We start from the raw sequence: 22319 nt of genomic DNA, 5'->3' as shown, positions 1-22319 counted from the left end.
CCGTGCTCGAAAAGGTCGGAAAACTAATCCGGCATTCGTCAATGGTAGCGGACGATGTTAGGCCGAAGTCAAGCCGCCTGTTTGTTACCGACAAAGTAACAAAGGAACAGTTTTTAATCGATACCGGCTCGGACCTGTCCGTGTATCCGAGAAGCAAATTAGGACTTCGAACTCCAGCTATTCCGTACGACCTTTTCGCAGCCAACGGTTCCATCATCCAAACGTTCGGATGGAAACAACTCTCCGTCGATTTAGGACTTCGTCGGGATTTTCAGTGGCGTTTTATCATTGCCGACGTAACGAAACCCATCATTGGAGCCGATTTCTTGCACCACTTTAATCTACTTGTAGATTTAAAACGTGCCCGCCTGGTCGACGGTACAACTGCATTCAACATTCAATGCATTGTACAAGGCACAGATAGTTTGCCGCAGATCAAAGCTATTTCCGGAACGACGACGTATCACGACATTTTGAAACGTTTTCCGGAAATTACGCAATCAGCTGGATTGACATCGCTGCGACCTCAGCCGAAACATACAGCAGTGCATCACATCCGGACCAGTTCAGGCCCTCCAGTTTCAAATCGCCCTCGACGACTAGCTCCGGAGAAGTACCACATCGCCAAAGAGGAATTCCGGAAGATGATCAACGACGGAATCGTTCGACCATCTGACAGCCCATGGTCATCGCCTCTTCACCTCGTCGCGAAGAAAACTCCTGGCGAGTGGCGACCCTGCGGAGATTATAGAGCACTGAATGCAAGAACAATACCCGACAGCTATCCCGTGCCACATATTGAGGATTTCGCCCACGCACTGGCGAACCAGAAAATCTTCAGCACAATCGATTTGGTACGGGCGTACCATCAGATACCTGTGGCTCCGGAGGACATAAAGAAGACAGCAATATCTACACCGTTCGGACTTTATGAGTTCCCCTTTATGTCGTTTGGCCTACGCAACGCAGCACAGACGTTCCAGCGATTTATGGACTCAGCACTTCGAGGACTCGACTTCTGTTTCGTCTACATCGACGATATACTCGTCGCATCCGAAAACCACCAACAGCACGATGAACACCTTCGGCAGCTATTCGGCCGACTAAAGGAATACGGAGTGCTAATCAATTCAGCAAAGAGCGTTTTCGGAAAAGCAGAAGTTGATTTCCTGGGATATCGCGTTTCCCACGAAGGCACCAGGCCACTGCCGGAAAAGGTTGCAGCCATTGCAGATTTTCCCCGCCCGGACACCATGCAGAAACTACGACGTTTCCTAGGGATGTTAAATTTCTACCGGAGGTTTATCCCTAGTGCGTCCGCGAATCAACAACTTCTCACGGATCAATTGAAGGGAAGTAAATCCAACAACGATCCGGTGCCGTGGAGTGAAGAATTGGAAAAAGCCTTCACGGCGTGTAAACAAGGCTTGTCGGATGCCACCTGCTTAGTGCATCCAGACCCAAGTTTACCACTCGGACTTTTCACTGACGCCTCGGACAGGACTATCGGCGCAGTGCTTCAACAACAAACACCGGATGGATGGCACCCACTTGCCTTTTACTCGAAGAAAATCTCACCAACGGAGACTCGATACAGCACTTACGATCGAGAGTTGCTAGCCATATATCGAGCAGTGAGACATTTTCGTCACATGATCGAAGGACGAGAATTTTCAATACATACCGATCACAAACCACTGACGTATGTATTTAAACAGAAGCCTGACAAAGCTTCCCCTCGACAATTCCGTCACACCGATTACATCGCGCAGTTCTCAACTGACGTCCGACACATTTCGGGCAGCGATAACGTCGTGGCGGATGCATTATCCAGAATAGAAAGCGTGCAGTCTTTAAATTATGAAGATCTGTCGCGCCAACAATCTGCAGATCCGGAAATTGAAAAATATACCAATTTGCGGACCGTCAACATTCCTGGATCCGATGCGACAATTTTGTGCGATAGCTCTACCGGCAACGAGCGACCATATCTACCGCTCCAATTTAGAAAACAAGCTTTCGAATTGTGCCACAACCTATCGCATCCTGGAGGACGACCAACAACCAAGCTCGTCGCAGAGAAATTCTTCTGGCCCTGTATGCGCACCGATTGCAAGCGATGGGCTAGAGAGTGTGAACAATGCCAGCGATCGAAAATTTCTCGCCATGTTTCCACGCCGATCGGCAGTTTTCCGCCCCCGGAGGGACGGTTCGAACACATCCATATCGACCTAGTCGGCCCTCTTCCACAATCGGAGGGAAAAACGTACATGTTAACGTGCGTCGACAGATTCACCCGCTGGCCTGAAGCTTTTCCTATCGACGACATCACTGCAGAAACCGTCGCTAAGGAGCTTTTCAGCGGCTGGATTTCCCGCTACGGAACACCTCTTCGCATAACCACCGATCAAGGCCGGCAATTCGAAAGCGCCCTGTTTAAAGAATTGGCCCGCTCAACCGGATCTACACACATAAGGACGACGGCGTATCATCCCGCGGCAAATGGGATGGTCGAACGGCTCCACAGACAGCTGAAAGCCGCCCTCATGTGCCATCAAGACGAGCAATGGACTGAGTCATTACCCGCAGTCTTGATGGGAATCCGCGCAGCTTGGCGAGAGGATCTAAAAGCGACTTCAGCCGAATTAGTATTCGGACAACCTCTCCGATTACCGGGAGAATTTTTGGCTCCACGCACGCATAATTACACGTCACCGACTCCTGATTATGCCGAACGACTACGACAACGGATGGCCGAATTGACACCGACATCGCCCAAGCGGCATGGACCACATTCTACCTTCGTCTTCAAGGACCTGCACACGACCTCTCACGTTTTCGTGAGGCATGACGCAGCACGAGGCTCACTACAGCCACCATACGACGGACCATTCGCTGTTATTAGCAGAACGGACAAATGCGTAACAGTGAATATTCGAGGAAAGCCGAAAACCGTTTCAATCGATCGCTTGAAACCTGCTTACATCCAGACAACGGATCAAGATACGGCGCCTATTCAAGAGATACCAGCGGACTCTACTCCACGGGACGAGAAGCCGCCTGAACGCGTAATCAAACAGACAAGATGCGGAAGAACAGTGAAATTCCCAAATCGCTTGAAAGACTGAGCATCCAGCAACAGCTTCAACAAAACGACAGACGAGCTCTACACATACAGACAACGACGCAGGCAGTATCTTGAAATATATTTTTTTAATTACAGTAATAATATTATTCTTTATATTTTAAGGTAGATCTATGCACATTAGGACACCATTGGAGGACCATGTCATGCGCAAGTGACAAACGGACCCCGAACCCCTACTTTTCCGTTAGCTGAGAGTTTCGTAGGGGCCACTTTGTACAGTTCGCTGTACATACGTCCACACAATCATCAACCATCTGGTTCTGCTTCATCTGCGCCGACCCACGCTGCGCACGAAGACCACATCAATTAGAACAAGCCATAATTTCTCCTCTTGGTTGAATTTCGCAACTGTAAATTGCTAAGAGGGGGAGTACTATGGCGATCCCGAGACGACCGTCCGGGACGCATCATACGCAAAAGTGAAGTCCCGCTGAGCCTTGCACCCGAACTAAGCGGCGTCGTACAATGACGCCGCATTCCCGCAGCCGCAAGCAACGCGCGGAGTGGGGATACCTTAACGTACCCGACCGGGAATATAAGGCGGGGCCAAAAGTTCACATTTCATTCGACTCCGGACTTCCGACTCTGCAACACTCACTGGACTACAACTCGCCGCTCCGATCTCATCTTCGCTCTTGAACGCTGATTCTACACCTCGCCTCCTGTCTGAGCAACCATCTCCAGGACACGCGCTCGAGGATTAACATCGACGACTGTCGAAGGATCACCGTCAAAACGCGTCAAGAACTTTCTGGAAGATTTCGCAAGGGCCACTTTGTACAGTTCGCTGTACAAACGTCCTACCACAAATCGTCAACCGGACCCGCCGATAACTACAAAATAGAAGCTTAAACACGACCGCTTCAGATATTACCAAAAACCGTCGGAAGGGATGGTTTGTTCGTATATTATTTATTATTTTTTGACCAATTTATTTTTACGTGATATGACAATGGACAATGCAAAAAATACTTTCATTTCATTAGAAACTACAGGATACCATGATTTATTTATTTTTTCTTGTAATTACTATCGATCATTTGTTTTGTATACAGATTTGTTTTGCCATTTCAAAAAAAAATGTTTTAGGAACTTTTTCAACTACATCCAAAAGCGTAGGATTTTGTCATAATTTACGCAAAACTAAAGATTTATGGGGGCCAAAATAGATTTGTTATGGCCAAAACTGGTCGGCGCTGAAGTAGCATCGACGTGACGGTTTTCTCTTTCTACCGGCAAGCCCGCAAGGGTTCGGACGCGTGCCGTCGCGCGCGCGCCCCTTGTAATGTAAACACCGTTAATAGTCAATAAATATATTACTGCAGCGGCTCAATCTGTGTCTCATTGCCACCCGCCATCATCACAGTCCCTAAAGATTTTTATATTTCTCGGCTATAAAAATAATGCACATTGAAATATACAACAAATATAGCTCGTGGTTGCCGGATATGCTCACGAAATACGACCACGAGTGTCACTTGTGGTTTCAATGGATGGAATTACAGTCCTCCTTCTTTCTAACATTCTTCAAACATGTCTTTTTGATAATTTTTTATAAATAAGATTACAGTATAATAGTAACTGATGTGTTACGCATTATATGATATTCCATTACAGGATTTCGTGTTAAACAAAAATTTCACTCGTATATTCCGCATAATTTAAAAGCGTATTTAAAGGCCTTGCACAGCTGTATATAAATTATAAAAATATTTTTGAGCATTCTATAAAAGTAATTAATATTTGTTATAATGTTTTAAATATAAGTATAATACAACTAAAAGTAAATTTATTTATTATTATCCGTTAATATCGATTTTTCACGCATGCTCAAAAAATGTGGTCATAAAGCGTCCGATATTTTTAATCTCTAGCAACACTTTGCGAGTCTGACGTCCCGGGCGGTGGTCACCAGCACTTGGTGAGTTAGTTTCACCATTAAAAACGCGATATATACATAATTAAACTTATCCTACTCCTATAAACGAGCACTGTACTGATTTATAAACCCACATACTTGATATTTATACACTGGCATGCTGTGCACAACCTAACATAGCGTCGCCCCACCCATTTCCTTATTTTGGTGAAATTATCGAACCAACGCTATGCAAACACCTCGCGTTTCAATCGTCACTAATGAGGTTATTTAATAGTTTTTAGCAATAAAGGGCCTCGCCCCGTCGTCATTTTGAATCTTGGAGATTTTATAAAATACAATCAACATAGGCCTATCAGACACCGCCGTGATGGACATGATGGTGTCAACCTTACAGCAGCAGCGCGCTGTCACCGAGCAGCTGCGCCGGGAAGCCGCGATAAAGCGCATACCCGTGTCGCAGGCGGTGGCCGACATCGTCAAGTTCATCATCGATCACGAACAAGAGGACTGCCTCCTGGTCGGCTTCACCAGTCAAAAGGTCAACCCGTTTCGCGAGAAAAGCTCTTGTACTGTTTTGTAAACTATTTATTGTAATCTAATGTATTTATATATCTGTGTATAATTGTTAAAGAGCAACAAAAAAAAATGTAAACATAAATCGCTAGTATTTTCGCAGACTATTACACTGGTATATCATGAAACTGTAACTATTTAACTGTCTATGAATGTTTATTAAATAAACTTGGTTATTGTGTATACTGTTTTTTATTTATATCATTATTTGCAAATATAGTCTTGTCGATTTAGACGATTAAATAAAAAGTTGTGAGACCAACCGAAGTAAAGATCATTAGTTCTTGTTTTGGTACAAATTCAAGTCTGGACCTTATCGACTTCTGTGTTGTAAAACGAATCTCAGAAGTATCTTCATTGGACCTATCATCAGATCATTCTCTGATTGTAATTACCGTGTGTACAAAAGTAATAAATAAGGCGAAAAAACCATCATTTTACAATAAGAGAACAAATTGGGCAGCGTTTAAGGAATCATTGAATGACTTGATATTATTTGATGTATTATTAGAAAAATTTCCAATTGTTTGACAAAACATTTTAAGGCCCCTTCAGCTGTCAATAATGTAACCTCTTCTCTATTAAGGTATCTATAGTCATCTTTATTGGCTGTAATTTCTTCAGTATCCCTTCAGCAATAATTAAATACTCTTCATTCCACATAAATAACTGAAATTTAGGTCACTTAGTGTATTTTTAACTTGTTGCTTAATTCGTAAAAAGCAGTCAAGTATCGCCTTCATTGTGTTCCATCTGGTTTTCACGTCTAAAATGAGGTTATATTTTTTTTTCAACTTTAAATACATACATATATACATATTTTTGTAAAATGTTATTTTGTACGGGAGAATATTTAAAAATCTTCTTCATTTTTCTAATGGTACAAGTTTTACGTTGGTGATTTCTTCAGTCATCCGCATCTGAATTTATATCAAAAACTTAATTATATTGATTTATATCGAAATCCTCGAATGGTTCATCATCGGCATTTTCATCACATTCGTCTTTACTATTTTTTTTTAAATATAGCACTTTAAACACTGCCAAGTGATGCCTGTGGTATAGCATAGTTGCTGATAAGATGGGGAGAGCTTAGCAAATTTTAACATCACAGCAGCACTATCACTAATGAAAGCCATGACATCATCTTTAATACTAATCCCAAGCGATGATACTTTTTCACTCATTGACTTTAACATATTTTTTGCACTGCAACTTTCTTGTATCGGTAACATTCTAAGGTTTACCGTCTTCTTCAAACAATAAGCTTGGACATCCATGTATCTACTATTCTTTGTACCTGTTCATTCGTCAATGAAGACACTAAACTTTCCATTTTTTAATTTTGTGATGAAACCAAAGTAAGATGGAAAAAATAGCAAAAATGTGTTTTTATTATGAGTCAAAGGATTAACAGAAACTTTATGAAGTGCCAATCATTGTCAACTCTTGTGGATTATAAACTTGAAAGTATCATAAAATTTTGAATGAAAGTTTTATAATCATCTATTTATGAATCACCTATTGTCCAAGCAGAATTTTCATATTTCTAAAAGTGAAGAAAAAATATTTTTTGTTACTTCTAAATCGATAATAAATATTAATTACATAACCAAAAAATTTATTCTGTGTAATTGATATTGAAGTTGCATTGGAGTATTAAAAATAAATCTGTTCACATCTGCTAGTGAACTATCCATCAACCAATGGATAATAAGCGATCAAGACTAACGATCATAAATCATTGATGGTAAATAATATCAATAGACTTAAATGCCTTTTTATGTGTACATCAGTCCCCCGAATATACCGTGTGTATTTTAAGCAAATACTTCCATTTTTTTTGTTAAATGGCAAATGTTTGAAGATGCAGAAACGAAATGTGTCATAAAACTTACATGGTGAAACAATACTATCGGATTGTTAAAAAAGGATTTCCTGTCCGTCTTTGATACACTGCTCTCACTACCCATTTAATCTCTAAATGGGTTTTGCAAAATAGATAAATAACCAAAGAATTTTGTATCTTGAAAATTGTGTGAGATATATATTTCATGCGGAGAAATCAAATATTATATTAAAATTAAAATAACCGGATACCCGTAAAAAATAATAGGATACTCGGTTCTTTTTAAAACGCGCGGGTAGCTGGGTACCCAGTTCTGGTTTTATCCGGGTCGGAAGCCCTAGTACAGAGGAGTCCACAACAGATCGAATGTATTTAAATATTTTGAATTTGTAATTGCAATATTTATATCATTAATAAATGTCGCGAAGAGCAAAGGGCCGAGGATGGACACTTGAGAAACCTCCGAAGGAATGAAATATTCTTTCGTCAATCGGCCGCCAACGGTTACAAACAGTTTACGTTTGCTCAAATTACTTGAGAATAACCGAGTTAAATTATTCAAGCAACAGAGGTTCGACTATTTTTTTAATATCAACACATGACAAACCTTGTCGAAGGCCTTCTCAAAATTCGAATAAACGACGTCTACTTAAATTTCCACGTCGAGATATTTGACACCGTTTTGGGCAGGTTGTAACAGTGGAGTAAGAAAACTGAAAATCGTTTTTCTTCAGACGATTTTTTGGAAGCCCTGGTTGAAATACACATAGTCCTTTAATCGGCGATATTTGTTTTATTTCTTCAGTTAGGATCGCAATATAATCTTTTTCTACGTTCTTTGTTGCACTGATACCTCCAATAGTTTCAACCAAATTCGACTTTACAATACATTCACATTTTGACAAAAAAAATAAAATACAGGAATCTGTGTTTGTGCATCAACTTTCTTACATTTTAGACTTTCACTAAACAAATAGTAAATTTTCAGGACAGTTTCAAAAAATTAAGGCTTCTTTGTAAGATTCTGTTAAATGCAAGTCTTAAAATATTACTACATTCATACCCACATAATGTATAGTAGCTAAATAAATACAGCTCTTATTGTCCCTATCTGACAGTCGCTGAGTATATACGTATATATAATACAAAAAATCTTAATTCGCATTTATATTGGCTGTATAAATTTTACAATCTTTTTATAGATTAATAAAAAAAAAAACAGAAAAATTGTAGAAGTAGATACTTAGGTAATGCATGAAGTTAGTCATGAGTAAAATAGTTAATGTTATTAATGGGTTTGAACTTGGGTAATTTTATTTACTGAGTAAATTTTTCTCACTTGTCAGAAGCAGTTCATACAAATTTAGATTTAGAATAATAATTTTAAAGTTATATAATATTTTTAATTAATAAAAAACATAAGAAGCTATATTTTAAATGCAAACCCTATTATAAATTATAAGAAAATCTTGAATTTATTTTGTTAATGTATCATTTCTGTAAAGACATAATGCAACTACCAATGTTTAGTCCACGTCTGTATTTTATAACAGACATATACTAATTTTATTTTCTTTTAGGACAACTAGAAACTGCCACAAATAAGTAATTTCCAACAAACTAAATTCATAAAGGTCAAAATTATATAAATTTAAAATAAATATTCGTAAGAATTATCATTTTAATATAATCAGTAATAAATCATACATGTTACAATAACAATACATTTAAAAACTAATATCAAATACAATATAATATAAATAAACGTGTGATTTTCAATCAATTCCTTCTATAGTAATAAGCTATCGAACGTTACAAAGGCTTTCATCAATCGAACTGATATATTAAAAACACTTTTATTATATATACATATTTCAAAATACGTACAAAGGGGCGAATATAAATATATTAATAAACGTCAATGGTTTAATAACTAGGGGGGTCCTTTTAATTCTTTTTTTATTTTATTATAGTCTAATAATTTTCTATGAATGTGTATAATATATATGTATAGCATAAGAATGTCGTTATATTGGTGTCCATATTTCGTAACAATAATTAAACTATAATTACATAAAATAATAACTAGGATTATATTTTGTTAAATATGAATTAGGCTGCATTCATACAAAAAATACGCCTATGTGATCCAAAAGCTTTCGCTATTTAATATCTATGAAACTGCTACAAAGTTATTCTAGTTTATTTAATTCGGGTTTAAAAAGTGAGCCGGGTTAGAATAGTAATTGATTTTTTTTGTATGAATTCAGCCTAAACAATAAGATGAGTATAAAAAACTTCACACTGATCATTTTTTTTTTGATTACAATATTTATTACAAACACTAATTATTTATTATCATTTTACAGGGTATATTGCAAGTGTGCGTATTTAAACACATCAATCGACGAGCGTCGACGAGGGATCGTGACGGTACGTGAGAAGATTCTAAATTGGAAGTCTTATTAGTCTAAATTCACATTAAAACTCGTGAAGGGGTAATTTAATGTGAGCTAGTCTTTATTACAGGCCTTCAAATTTTTTGATATAATTTTAAATAATTTCCGATCGTTTAGTTTCGTATTTTTTAATAAGTTCTCCGATAGCCTACGCACCGTTTCCATGCTTCGGATGCACCGTTTGAGCAAATCGATGATTCTTCCATCGTATGGGGGATATCGTCTATATCAGTAACGATTACTAATATCTATATGCCGAATTTTAAAGCAAAACGCGTTACCAACTATCAGTCTTAATAAATTAATAACCGCTCCCATATTTTGTTGTTGGTTTTGTGAAAATTGTAAATAAATCGCACATTGGGAATACTTGTAAATAAAAAATAAAATTGTTAAAAAAATATAAACGTACAATAGATGCAGTAGATAATACCTAAAGGTAGTGTGTATATAGAAAACGTCTACGTTTAACATAATCTTCGTAAACTATCACGATAAAATTGTTGGAAGTAAAATATCTATAAAAGGTTTGATTATTATCAAGTAATTGGCACTTGTATTTAGAGCTTGTTATACTTGAGAATTCTAATATCTAACTTTTTTATTTTAAAATTTATTTATCTTTCATATTAACACACAGTACAGGGTTTGTCGAAGAAATGACATACAACTACAAGTTAAAAAATAGCACAATTTACCATTTTGTTATATTTTGTGAAAATCATTCCAATACTATGATATTTTATAATAATCATAGATGTGATGTTGATAAGATATGTGGTGTAGATAGTCATGAGCATCTTTACCATTGTCATGAGGTATATGTAAGCAAAAATGGAATCTATTTAGATGATTAAGGTGTACTCAACTCGTTTATGTGATAGTAATGAATTAAAAGCGAAAACGTGGAATATCGACAATTTATTTGGATGATTTGAATGGTGAATCTTGAATATGATGTATTCGTGATATAGATATATTTAGATGATAATTTATGCTAAGTGGTAATAAAATGGTTAGATTAGAAAAGTAATTTAACATACTAATAAATTAAGGAATTAATATTATGTATGATATATGACATACAAAGAGTGTACATATATTACCATGAGAAATATTTACACAGAATGAAATTTGGATGATTTTAAATATAGTTGTGAAACGTATTCAATTCGACGATTAGATTAATTAAAAGCAAAGATATTAAATCTTTTATATGAGATATGTAGTGTAGATGAAGCAATATGTATTTATGTGTCCATGAGGATTATATATGCAAAAAAGGAATATATTTGGAAATTTGATGCAATGTGTTGGTAAAATGGGGAAATCTGAAAAATAGTTTATTCAACTTACTAATGATATTAATGATATAAAAGCGAAAGAATATTTGATAATTTGTATGATATGCGGGGTAGATAGAGTGTAATCTTTAACGATATCATGAGGATATTGGGAAAAATCGAGTATATTTGGATGGTGGTAAAACGGGGAGATTGAAAAGTAAAATATGTTCAACTTACCAATGAGGCATTAATGAATTGAAAGTGAAAGAATATTGTATAATTTATAAAATATGCGGCATAAATAGGATGCAATCATATATGAGGATATTATGAGGATATCTGCGCAAAATAGGAATTCGTTTGGATGATATTATATTTAATGTGGTAGTAAAATGGTGAATATTAAAATGTAAAATATAGTTAACTAACTGATGGGATAGTAATAAATTGATGGTGAATTAATATTTGATAAAATATATGTGTGGCGTAGATAGTTTAATACAGGGGTCGACAACCTCCGGTCTATTTTTTTTTTTTTCTACGGCCCACAAGCGATTGACCATACAAATTATTTAAATAATAAATTTTATATAAATATGAAAATAAAATGTATTCTTTAAATCATATATAAATTTCGTCAAAACATATTATACAACTGAGTTTAAGGATGTTATTTAGATAGTTGAGTTAATTTTTGTGTAGAAATCGATATTTTCATGACAGAGCATAAAAATTCTGGCCCACAACTTTCGGATAAAGAAACTGGCATTTGTGGTAGATATTACAACATATCTAAATAATCTTAATTTGAGGCTGCAGTGTAAAGATAAATTTCTGGTTGATATGTATTCATAAATTAAGGCTTTTGAATTCAGCATTTAATACAGAAAATTTATATCATTTTACATGTTGTAAATCTGTATCTGTTATTAGTTGGCAAACACGAGAAGATTTGAAGATTTACGTGACAAAGAAAATTAAATAAAAATATTTTTATACCACTTTATATTGTCAATGTACAACATCAACTACAAATGGAAATTTTGTGGTCACAAAATAATGAATGTTGAAAAAGATATTTGCGTCAGAAAATATCCAGCTATTTTATCGAAGTTTACCCCAAAAATTTGAGGGATTAATCAGTTTCGCGAAAAAGTGGCACTTAGAAGTACGTATATTTGCGAAGAATCATTTTTTGCAATGGATTTAGAAAGAATAAATTTTCTTCTGTACTGGCTGATGTACGTCTATATGCTTGTATTTAGATACCACCTCCGGATTCAAAGCGGAAAATCAGCCACAAGTCACATTAAAGAAAAAAACATTAAACATACTTATTTCGTTTTTACTCTTTTATAGTTTTTAATGTTTTTCATTTGATTAAATATTTTTGTAATAATAAATATATATATATATATATATATATATATATATATATATATATATATATATATATATATATATATATATATATATATAATATAATACTCCAAAGCCTCGTATAACACGGCGTTTTTGTGGAACCATATGACCGTGTTATACGAGGCCTGGATGTATATGTATATTGAATTTTTTTTACACTACCTATATTATGAGTTCCAAACCGATAAGACTTTCGAAAAGGGTATTCTGTGAGGTCACCATATTATAAGTAAAATAAAAAAATCGTAGTTATTAGGAAAATTTTTTTAATGGTTATTGAGGGTTAATTTTTTATTATGCGGCTAATTTCATTGAAAAAAATTACCGTTTTTAAAAGGAAAGCTCCGAAAAAATTTTGCTGCGCAGCTAATGTTTTTGTGCAAAAATTATGGTTATCAAGGAAATTCTTTTTATTTCACGAATAATCTTCTTGAACAAAATTAGTGACTTTTAATGGAAAATCCTAAAAGTTTCGCTGTGTGCTTATTTTTATATTGCCATTTTTAGTTTTTAAGAGTTAAACGTACACATTTTATATGGTAAAAATCATTCAATGGAATTGCTCAGATTTTATTTTGTTTTTTACTAGTTGGTTAAGAACTTTATATACTCTTAATTACCTACGGCCTGGTAAATAAAACTAAAAACTGAATGTAGCTCACCACTCTGAAAAGGTTGCCGACACCTTGTGTAATTTACAATATCAATTAGACAATGTTTTTACCACACTAGTCGAATAATAATGAATTGAAAGCAATAAAACATCGAATAATTTAATGATATGCAGCTTAGATAGAGTGCAATCTATAAAAATCTCATGAGTAATATCTACTTAAAAAATATGTATTCAGATGATATTTTATTCAATGTGATGATGGTATGTAATTTAAAAGATATCTGTGTAAAGTAGATGGTAAATTGATGATTTGAAAAGCAAAGTGTATTCAACTCGTCAACATGATATGTGTAATATAAAAGCAAAATTTATATGATATTTGGAGTAGATAACATAGCCATGTGGAATTTTCCCGCAAATAAGGAATCTAATCGAACCAAACATAAAGTAAAAGTTTTATATGTGCAGTAATTTCTTCGTTTTCAGTCAAATTCTGTATAATAAGAAGAAAGATATGCATTTATATAAATAAGGTACTTCTCGAAAGTACTAAAATTCTCAACCACAAGCTCTACCTGTATCATTATCCGCGTGCTTCACTTCAGCTCAATTAATAAAAAAAATATAAGATTAAAACGCGAGGGAGAGGGATTCACGGCAGCACGTATCGACGTCTAAGTTTCCCTTCGGCGTGCATCAGTTTTCGGGACCTTTTACCATAGTCTCGTGGTACAATTTCAATAATTCCATGGCATCATGAGCTTCCTGCTTTTCCAGTCGAAATCTGAAATTAAACAGAACAATATCTAATCAAAGGCATTATGTTTAAAACGGCGAATTTCGCGCATTAGAAAACTACCTTCCGGACGCATCTTTCAACTGTTCCAAAAACATTATGTTGTCTTTCTCGGATATCAAATCGGACACGCATTCCGGGTTCATGTCGGACAGCAGTTCCAGGTCTTCTTCGTTGAGCAGCGATATGTGGCACATGCTGTGTTTTATCTGTCCCACGAGATTCACCAGTCTGGTGCCTCGGTTGTCTCCCGAGGCGTCGTCCGTTTGATCCTCGGACCTTTGGCTCTTGGGAACGTTGGGAGACCATCGCTCTGTGCCTTTCAGACCCATCAGGCACGTGTCGGGCTCCAGCGTGGCGAAGTACTCTTCTTCGTCCACTTCGGTGCCGTCGCATTCTAAAACTACTGTGATTTTTTCATCCTCTTTCTCGTCATCGGCTTTTAACTTTTCGCGCATTTTGGATATCAGGTCTTCCAGCGACACGGCCGTGATGCCTATGCGCTTGTCGCGAATTAGATTGCAAATTTTGTAGCCTTTACTTTGCTCGACTTCCATTTTGATCTTTCTGAAAGGAGAAAGGATTTTATTTAACTTATAGCTAAATTGTAAATAGCACTTTTCAAAAATACTGAATGACTTTATATCATATCAATAAAAAAATAACAAACTTTGCTTTACTAGATTCAGATTGCATCAATATTAAATTGTCATAAACATAACCATAAAAAGAACTGTCAAATAGTGTTGTGCATCAAATTTATTATTGACGTTTTTGTTACAAAATAAATTAAAAACAATTAATTTGAAATGGTGATTTTTTAATAATGAAAAAATTAATTGAAATTCTGAAACATACTTAAAATTGTAAAATTTAATCAAAAAAATTGATTAACGCGTTTTATTATTTGCGTATTTAATAATAAAAAAAATTGCCACTATATTTATAATTACAACTTTTTTCTATTAAATATAAAAGGTATTTTTTTAAATTTATTATATTATTATTAATTTAGAAGGCAAACTATGCCAATAAATTTTGTACAATAATCATCGTACTTTATTCCGATAAACTGGACGATTTAATTTTTATTATGACCAAAAAATATATATAAGTGTAAACCTAAAAGTGGAAAATGTTATTAACTGGCAATCTTCGAGATTAGGAAATTTTAGTACTAGCAATGGAATTTATTCACTTATAATTTACATCGGATCTAGTCACTGTTAAACATATATTATTAATATACATTTCACTAAATAAATAAATGTCGTTAAAATGTTTAGATGAGTGTGATAACAAATTATCGAAAAACGCGACGTCATTACAATTTTAGAGGCATTGGGCAGTACTGTTTTAGTCAAGTATTTTAATAATAAAATAACTAATGTGCTTATGTACATTAAATATATATTTTCATAAATAAATATAGAGACAAGTAATAAAAATGCATTTTTATGCATACATAAAGAAGATATGTACGCATTTGCTCCCGTTTGTATTTGACCTAGTTTCTTACACGCGAACAATAAGACTCATCCGGGAAATTGAAATGGAAAAAATGTTTTATTTATTTATTTGCATTAATAATTTGACATTTAAGATTATTTATTACAAATTTATATTATTTAATTAAAAAACAATTTTATTTTTTATTAAAATATATCGAATAATTTAAAGCACAGTTTTAATAAATCGAATTATTAATATTCTAATATAAAATATTTTATTTATTTTATTATGAATATATAATAATAGAAATAGGAAAAAACTGAATTTGTAAAGATTTTTGTGAGCAAATATGTAATTAAAAGGGAAATAATTTGATTTTGGCAAAGGAAAGTTGCGTTTTAATGCAAACGGAGGCTTACCTAAATGGAAAACCGAAGCAGAGTAAAAAGGTGTCGAAAGCGTTGAGGGGCGTCGCGGCGCTTGTGCGACGTGCGGTACGCTACGGCGTCGCCGGGCGTCTGTCGGCATCGGCACCGGCACCGCCTCCCGAGTACCACAACAAACGGGCTATATAGGGGGAAAAGGGGGCGAGAGAGGCGAGCGGCGAGCGGCGAGGAAAAAAGGGGAGGGTAGGTCGGTCGGTGGCGCGGTCTATGCCCGTCTAGACGCGGCGCGCGTCGACCTAAATCGCGTCTACCTCTCTGCTCTCTCGCCGACCGGATAAATCAATAGCGCCTACGTCACCATAGCTGCTACGTCGATGATCTATCGTCGTTGAACCTGACGGATCTAACTCGTTAGTGCCTCCCCCGGCAACGAGGGGTAATACCGAACAGGTTTCGTCGGGCGATGCCAAATTGTCGATTGATTGTTTCAGTAGTACCACCCCAATAATTTCCCTGCGTATCTGACGTACATTCAAGTGCAGATAGAGATAGAAAAAATGTACGTCTTACACTTTTTTGCCACAATGAAATAATTCGATTTATATGTACAATTACAGTTTTTTAGTCCCTACCGAATAAATAAAATATATGTGTTTTTTGTCCTTATGTTTGTCCATCAATATATCGAAAGAGAATTGTTTGATTTCGATGCAAATTCCTTCTACGTTTAGAAAGATTCTCGGGATAGGTTTTAAATTGTAATGCTACGATTTTACGTGTGTGGAAAGGTGATTGAGACGAAATATAAAAAGTATTGCATACTTTTATTTTTATTTGTTTCCTCATGTTATATTAGTACAATCGTTTTAATTAGAGCAATTATATATAAATAACATAATGTTTGACCGCTAATTTATAAAAAAAATTTTTATACTGATCGCAGTGTAAGGTTGAGGTTATTTTTTATTAAACTATTTTATTGATTTTAATTTGCTTAAAATATATTAAGATACCATTGCTAATTACATTATTATGATAGTTGTATTATCTATTTCGCAAAGTGTACTTGTTATAATTTGACATGGGCGCTTAGGGAAAACCATGCTTTACATAATTATAATCAGATACATAAAATATATTATACAAATAATACATAACCATATAGCTAACACAAGTACGTATACTTGTAAAGTAAGTGTTAGAGGCAGTCTTTAACAAACTTTCTAATGAAATTATTAATTTTAAAATGGAATGTTTTAATAAGTTTTGAATACTGATGTTTCAGTATTATGGTCATGTTTAATACGGAAATACTGGTATACTAGTATTTTAATAAAATTTATTTTAGCCGATTCGTCAAAATAGAGTCCCGTTGAATTGTGTTTTTTTTCGACCTTTACTATGTGGGGTATGAATATTTCGCATATTTCGAGTAGGCATTATGTAGACTTGTAGACTAATAGGGATAAGGAGTTGTATATAAGCTTTAGTTTATTTTGGTAGGTTAGGTTCTGCAGTTTTTTGTATCCATCATGAGATGGACCGGTGAACATTGGACGTTGTTGTTCAAGCGTATTATGAAATCTAATAAAATAATATGGTTATGCTTTGTGGGTATTGTGTGGTTTTCGGAAAGTAAGAGATAAATTAGATATTTAAACAAATAGTGGAATGTTACGTACAATTAAGTCCAAAATATACGCGCAAAATATCTATATATATATAGGAAAACGAGAAAACTTTCGACTTAGAGATGATAAATATACTAATTAAACTTTACCAACGAATTTTTATAATCACAAATGACATAAATTTATCATCAGATACGAATAGCGACTTCCTCGAAATAACGACTAACTCGTTAGGAGAAAAACTAGATAAAGCTATGACTAAAATATTTAATATTAAAATCATAAAACAAGAAATTACGATTTTTAGGGAAAATGAAATACGTGGCTCTAATTTACAATCTCAGTTGGAAGGTTAAGATATATATTAAGCTGATAAGCATATATTGTATATATTTTTCTTGTTGGGAAAAACTAATGACAATTTAAAAATCTACTATCTTTAACTACTTGATATTAACAATATTAACATATAAATCTATACGTGATAAAAAATTTTGGTGACCACTTTTAAGTACATGATATTAACATGAATAATATTATCATCCATTCACAGCTTAGTATATTATAAATTAATAATAATAAATAGCGATTTAAATATATTTCTTATATAATTTGTCGATGTAAAAAATAACGATATTTAAGACCGAATTTAATTGAAAGAAAATCTAATAATACGTTTGACATCAGCCTGTAATTATGACTAATTTTATTAGTACTGAAAGATTAGAGGTGATTTGAGAAAAATACAAATATAATGAATTTATCTAAGAAAGGTATTTTTAAGTAGTACTGAAAGAGTAAAGGTAGTTAGGGAAAAATACACATATAATGAATTTATCTAAAAAAAAACATTTTTTATATTATTGTTTTATGAGTATATTAAAAAAAGTATTCAAACCTAATTACCTATATGGGGGTTTGTTATGAATTCGGTTTATTTCATCCACAAAATCACATTTCATCAATCAATCGTAGTCGATAAAAATCCGCTTTAAAGCAATTAGATAAAAAATAAAATAAAATAGTCGTATCGGAAAATGGATAACGGGAAAGATAAAAACGTATAATAAAACATCGATTTCCATTTAAAAATACATAAAACTCTCTTTTTATTGCCTAAAATAAACAAAACGGTTTTGCTAGCAACATGTTTGGAAAAATACTGCCTTGCTTCGCTTTCAGATAAACCTGACGCGCTTCGCGTTTATTGGTTTGCATTTTAAAGTCATTTTTCCACAATTGCATACCATATGATATTTCATTTTATAAATTTTTTTTAGTAGTTCTCTTGAAAGAGCCTTAATGCAACATTTTTAATAAAAATATATATTATTACTTTATTGCTACGGTGCCATCAACATACAAAAATTAAATAATTTTGTAATGAACAACAACGTTGCTTTGGGGAAAGTGTCAAATTATCGTTGCTTTGTTGAAACATTAAAACGGTATTGTAGATTTACAAAGGGCAAGCCCGTAGTCGCCCTATATTATAATCGCATCTCAATTTAATACCTAAACCGGTTAACTTTAACTGAAAGGAATCCTTTGGCAACTTTGATTGGGAAAGCAAGAGATAAAGATTTTCTCAAAAGTGTAATTTGGCGTTCGTAAATTGAGCAACCTGCTGTTAAATTTTAGTCTCATATAAAATTATATTTAATGAAGTAATTATATATTTATAAGAGCTAGAATTGTACCCATTAAAAATATATAGATATTTTTTTATTATTGTTAACCATCTGTATTCAGGCTTACACTACTACGATTATTTGAAATCCGGTAGTTTTTAAGCCATTAGATCGACATTTCTCAAATTAGCGTGCCTTATTAAATGGTAGCACATGTTTCAACTCTTAATCAAATCATATTTTACCTTTCTCATATAGAGAGGTACCACATTCGTTCGAAATGTGACATAATAAACTTTTTATGATAAAGGTATTGAAGCACTCTGTGCTATATTGTGAATATTAACAATGTTCTAAAGCTCCATTGCTTTTAACGGAAGTCTTAAGCGAAGTATTTCATAGCTTCACTCACAATGATATCGAAACCAATCTATGCTTTTGCTCAGAAACACAGAAACTTCACTTATACACATAAAAAGTGTAATCTACAAATTTGCATAGTAAATTGACGTCGTTTGTTTAGGGCTTTAGTTAGGAAAAGTTAAAGTGCTCCCATAATACTTTTCTATATCGTTCTAGATTAATTCTACGTATAAAAGTAAGCTATGAAGATTACGCGTATGTTTGTATATTTTTTATATCGAATAGGTGCTAATTTTTTTAATTAAAAAGTAAATGCTATGTCCTGCTCTGTATTTTGTTACGTTTTCCAGGAATTTTCCACTTTATGATACACGATTTCGCGGTATGAAATGCGATAAAAAACATTTTAATACCGACGCCAGAGTAATTATTTTATGATGACGCATTTACGTATTTGATGTACATATGTATATTTGTGTTAATATAGAGCAAAGCTTAACTTTTTATTATTTATGAAGATGTATTATATTAATATATTTTATTTTTATTTAGATGCTTTTATTATATACTATGAATATTCAGAAAGTAAAGATAGGATAGTAAAAATATTATTAATTTGACAACATTGACTGGATTATATGGCAGAACTTATCAGTGCAACAATTTTCTAAAGTAGTGTTCTAATATATGTGTCAGTGGTATTTATTTTTGATTCAAGACAAAGTATTTAAAAATATAGCGGAGTACCTCAATAGAATAATGAAACACATTCGTGCATTAATAAATAAATTATAATATTAAAGTATTTTTTATATTCTGATTATGTTTTACATATATGTATGTTTTGCTTAAATTTGTTTAGTGTATAAACAATTAGTTAAATAAATTAATAATTGAGTCACGTTCACATAAAGTTGTATAGTTATGTTAATGTATACGTGAAGCCATTTTATTTAAGTCTACGTTCGAAGCATTCAGTCCTCTCTGAAGGGGGTTGAAGTATGAATTCCGGATATCGAGCTGGACCAGGGTTGATGAAAAGAGAGAAGCATCTGCTTTCACAATCTTTTCTCTGTGTATATTGATTTCAAGTTTGTAGAAGTGAGTCCACACTGGAGAGCTCAAGATAAAGTTCTTGATGATGTTGTCAAGAGCGAGTCTTGAACTGAAATTGTTAATTTCGACGCCGAGTATCCGTTTTAATAAACATGGCGATTCTGAGGGAGGCTTAGTGCTCACAAACTTTTTGTTGCCATAAAGCAAATATAGTGATCTGGAGGTATAATTGAATTAGGGCCTTTTCTTACTGAACTTTTATAACCGCTCTAGTAGAATTTAAATAAGTATTTGCATTTGTGTCATTTGGACAGGTTTGGAACGGCCATTAAATATTTTGAACAGATGTTAGATCTGGCAACATTGCAAACAGATAATTTGAATTTTAAAATAATGTCTTTTGTTGTATGCTAATAACACTCACAGAAAGTCTCAAATACTTATTTCGCTGCTTTTAATTTAATTCGTATATTGTCACGTACGGTTGGCACCATTTTACATGAAAAAGCCTTGGCCGATTGTAAGGCCAATGAATGGATTTTTTACGTAAATCAAAAAATCTAATATTGTAAATTTATATATTTATAATTACTTTTAAAATAACAAGACAAATAATCTAGCCTTTTTATTGATTGTGAATTCATATTCATAATTATATTTAACTAAAGAATATTTAAGGTATTGTAACTCTAAAGGGTGTGACTTCGTAGCCAGTGAGACGCAGGTGAACATAGTTACAGTTTTATTAGATTATTTTACAATTGCGACAGACGATAAACGTCGAGATGTTTTTTCCGAGTGGTGGTGGAGAAGCTGGCGCAGGGATGATATCCGTGGGAGGTCCTCAAGAGTCTAGTAGGTGGCATGGCAGCGAATGTACAGCAAAAGTTGATCCCTCTCTGCTACGGTGGTGCTCGTATGGAGGAGTTTCTCTTGGAATGTGAGCGCCCATGACAGTATGTTATCTGCGGGCGGTGGGCGTCTGTTGGTCTATTTGAGTGGCTGCTTGTGACTGCATTTTCCTCATCAAAGTCCAGGCTTAAGTATCCACGGCAGCAAAGCTTGATGACCAATCACAATCATGCAGCGATCATCTAGTCAATAAATCTACTCGTTTCTTAGAGCAGCGAAATAGATATACGCCTTTAGAAAGCGACATTCGCTTGATGGGCATTGTCCTAGATCGTATTACATTGCAACGGGAATTTTGTGGATCCGGTGATTTATTATATCTGTGACCGTTTCGCAACAAGGAAATATTTCCTCAATGACTGAGGAGAATATTTACAGTTAGATCAAAACTCGTGTTATTTATGTGATTTTCTGGTCGTAACGAGGGCTTTTGTGTATGATACCATCCTTTACGCTTGTTTCCTTATTAATGGATGAGCATTTTGGTCACAGTAATTTAACGTGAGTTTTGAGAATAAGACCCTTTCAAACGTGGGCACCTGTGTGTGGTCGCCACACCATTGAATTATACTTTAACCAAAAAATGGCCTGCCCTAGATATCGTCCTCTAGCAGGCACTTTTTGTTTTTTGTTACTAATTTAATAAAATTACAAAGCGTTTCTCTGCATAGTTATATATAATTTTATGAATGTTTGTATTCAAATAACAACAATATAGTATATATTGTATATACATAGCTAAAACGAGGGCATTAAAAATTATCAACACCACTATCAAAACGTCAATCAATATTAGAATGGCAGTTGTTACATGTTCATTTTACTCTATTGCCAAAATAACATGAGTAGAAGAAGCT

The 22319-nt window shown here is 34.2% G+C and overlaps 2 protein-coding genes across 8 annotated transcripts; one reads left to right on the top strand and one right to left on the bottom strand.

Annotated features, from left to right (window-relative positions):
* The first annotated feature begins 4949 nt into the window (after positions 1–4949).
* Positions 4950–5786, top strand: LOC148234945 (guanine nucleotide-binding protein subunit gamma-1-like). The gene is made up of 2 exons (XM_088186303.1): positions 4950–5069; positions 5305–5786. The coding sequence occupies exon 2, from the start codon at positions 5398–5400 to the stop codon at positions 5608–5610; it is 213 nt and encodes a 70-aa protein (XP_088042429.1). The 5' UTR covers positions 4950–5069; positions 5305–5397; the 3' UTR covers positions 5611–5786.
* Positions 5787–12868: 7082 nt separating this feature from the next.
* Positions 12869–16051, bottom strand: LOC148234944 (DNA fragmentation factor subunit alpha-like). 7 transcript variants are annotated; one of them, XM_088186249.1, is made up of 3 exons: positions 15903–16051; positions 14095–14598; positions 12869–14019 (listed from the first exon to the last, which is right to left on the bottom strand). In XM_088186249.1, exons 2-3 carry the CDS (start codon positions 14586–14588, stop codon positions 13932–13934), a joined length of 582 nt encoding a protein of 193 aa, XP_088042375.1. In that variant the 5' UTR covers positions 14589–14598; positions 15903–16051; the 3' UTR covers positions 12869–13931. The 7 variants fall into 7 exon arrangements, with proteins under 7 accessions (XP_088042375.1, XP_088042379.1, XP_088042376.1 ...); XM_088186253.1 differs by having other exon boundaries at positions 12869–14041; positions 15903–16026; XM_088186250.1 differs by lacking the exon at positions 15903–16051 and adding an exon at positions 14702–14781 and having other exon boundaries at positions 14095–14624.
* Positions 16052–22319: the final 6268 nt, after the last annotated feature.

The sequence above is a fragment of the Plectrocnemia conspersa genome, unplaced genomic scaffold (assembly GCF_051122295.1).
Source record: "Plectrocnemia conspersa isolate PC_06_02 unplaced genomic scaffold, ASM5112229v1 ptg000005l, whole genome shotgun sequence".
NCBI classification, from domain to species: Eukaryota; Metazoa; Arthropoda; class Insecta; order Trichoptera; family Polycentropodidae; genus Plectrocnemia; species Plectrocnemia conspersa.
Note: the sequence above shows the minus strand (reverse complement) of the source record. Positions and strands in the feature narration are given on the sequence as shown.

Excerpts from the sequence above, each read along its gene's own strand:
- LOC148234945 (XM_088186303.1), top strand. The coding sequence starts at position 5,398 with ATGGACATGATGGTGTCAACCTTACAGCAGCAGCGCGCTGTCACCGAG.
- LOC148234944 (XM_088186247.1), bottom strand. The coding sequence starts at position 14,727 with ATGCAATCTGAATCTAGTAAAGCAAA. Across the intron at positions 14,632-14,701 it reads TCTGAATCTAGTAAAGCAAA|CTATAAGTTAAATAAAATCC; the intron begins GTTTGTTATTTT and ends TTTACAATTTAG. Across the intron at positions 14,020-14,094 it reads TTGAAAGATGCGTCCGGAAG|ATTTCGACTGGAAAAGCAGG; the intron begins GTAGTTTTCTAA and ends GTTTAATTTCAG.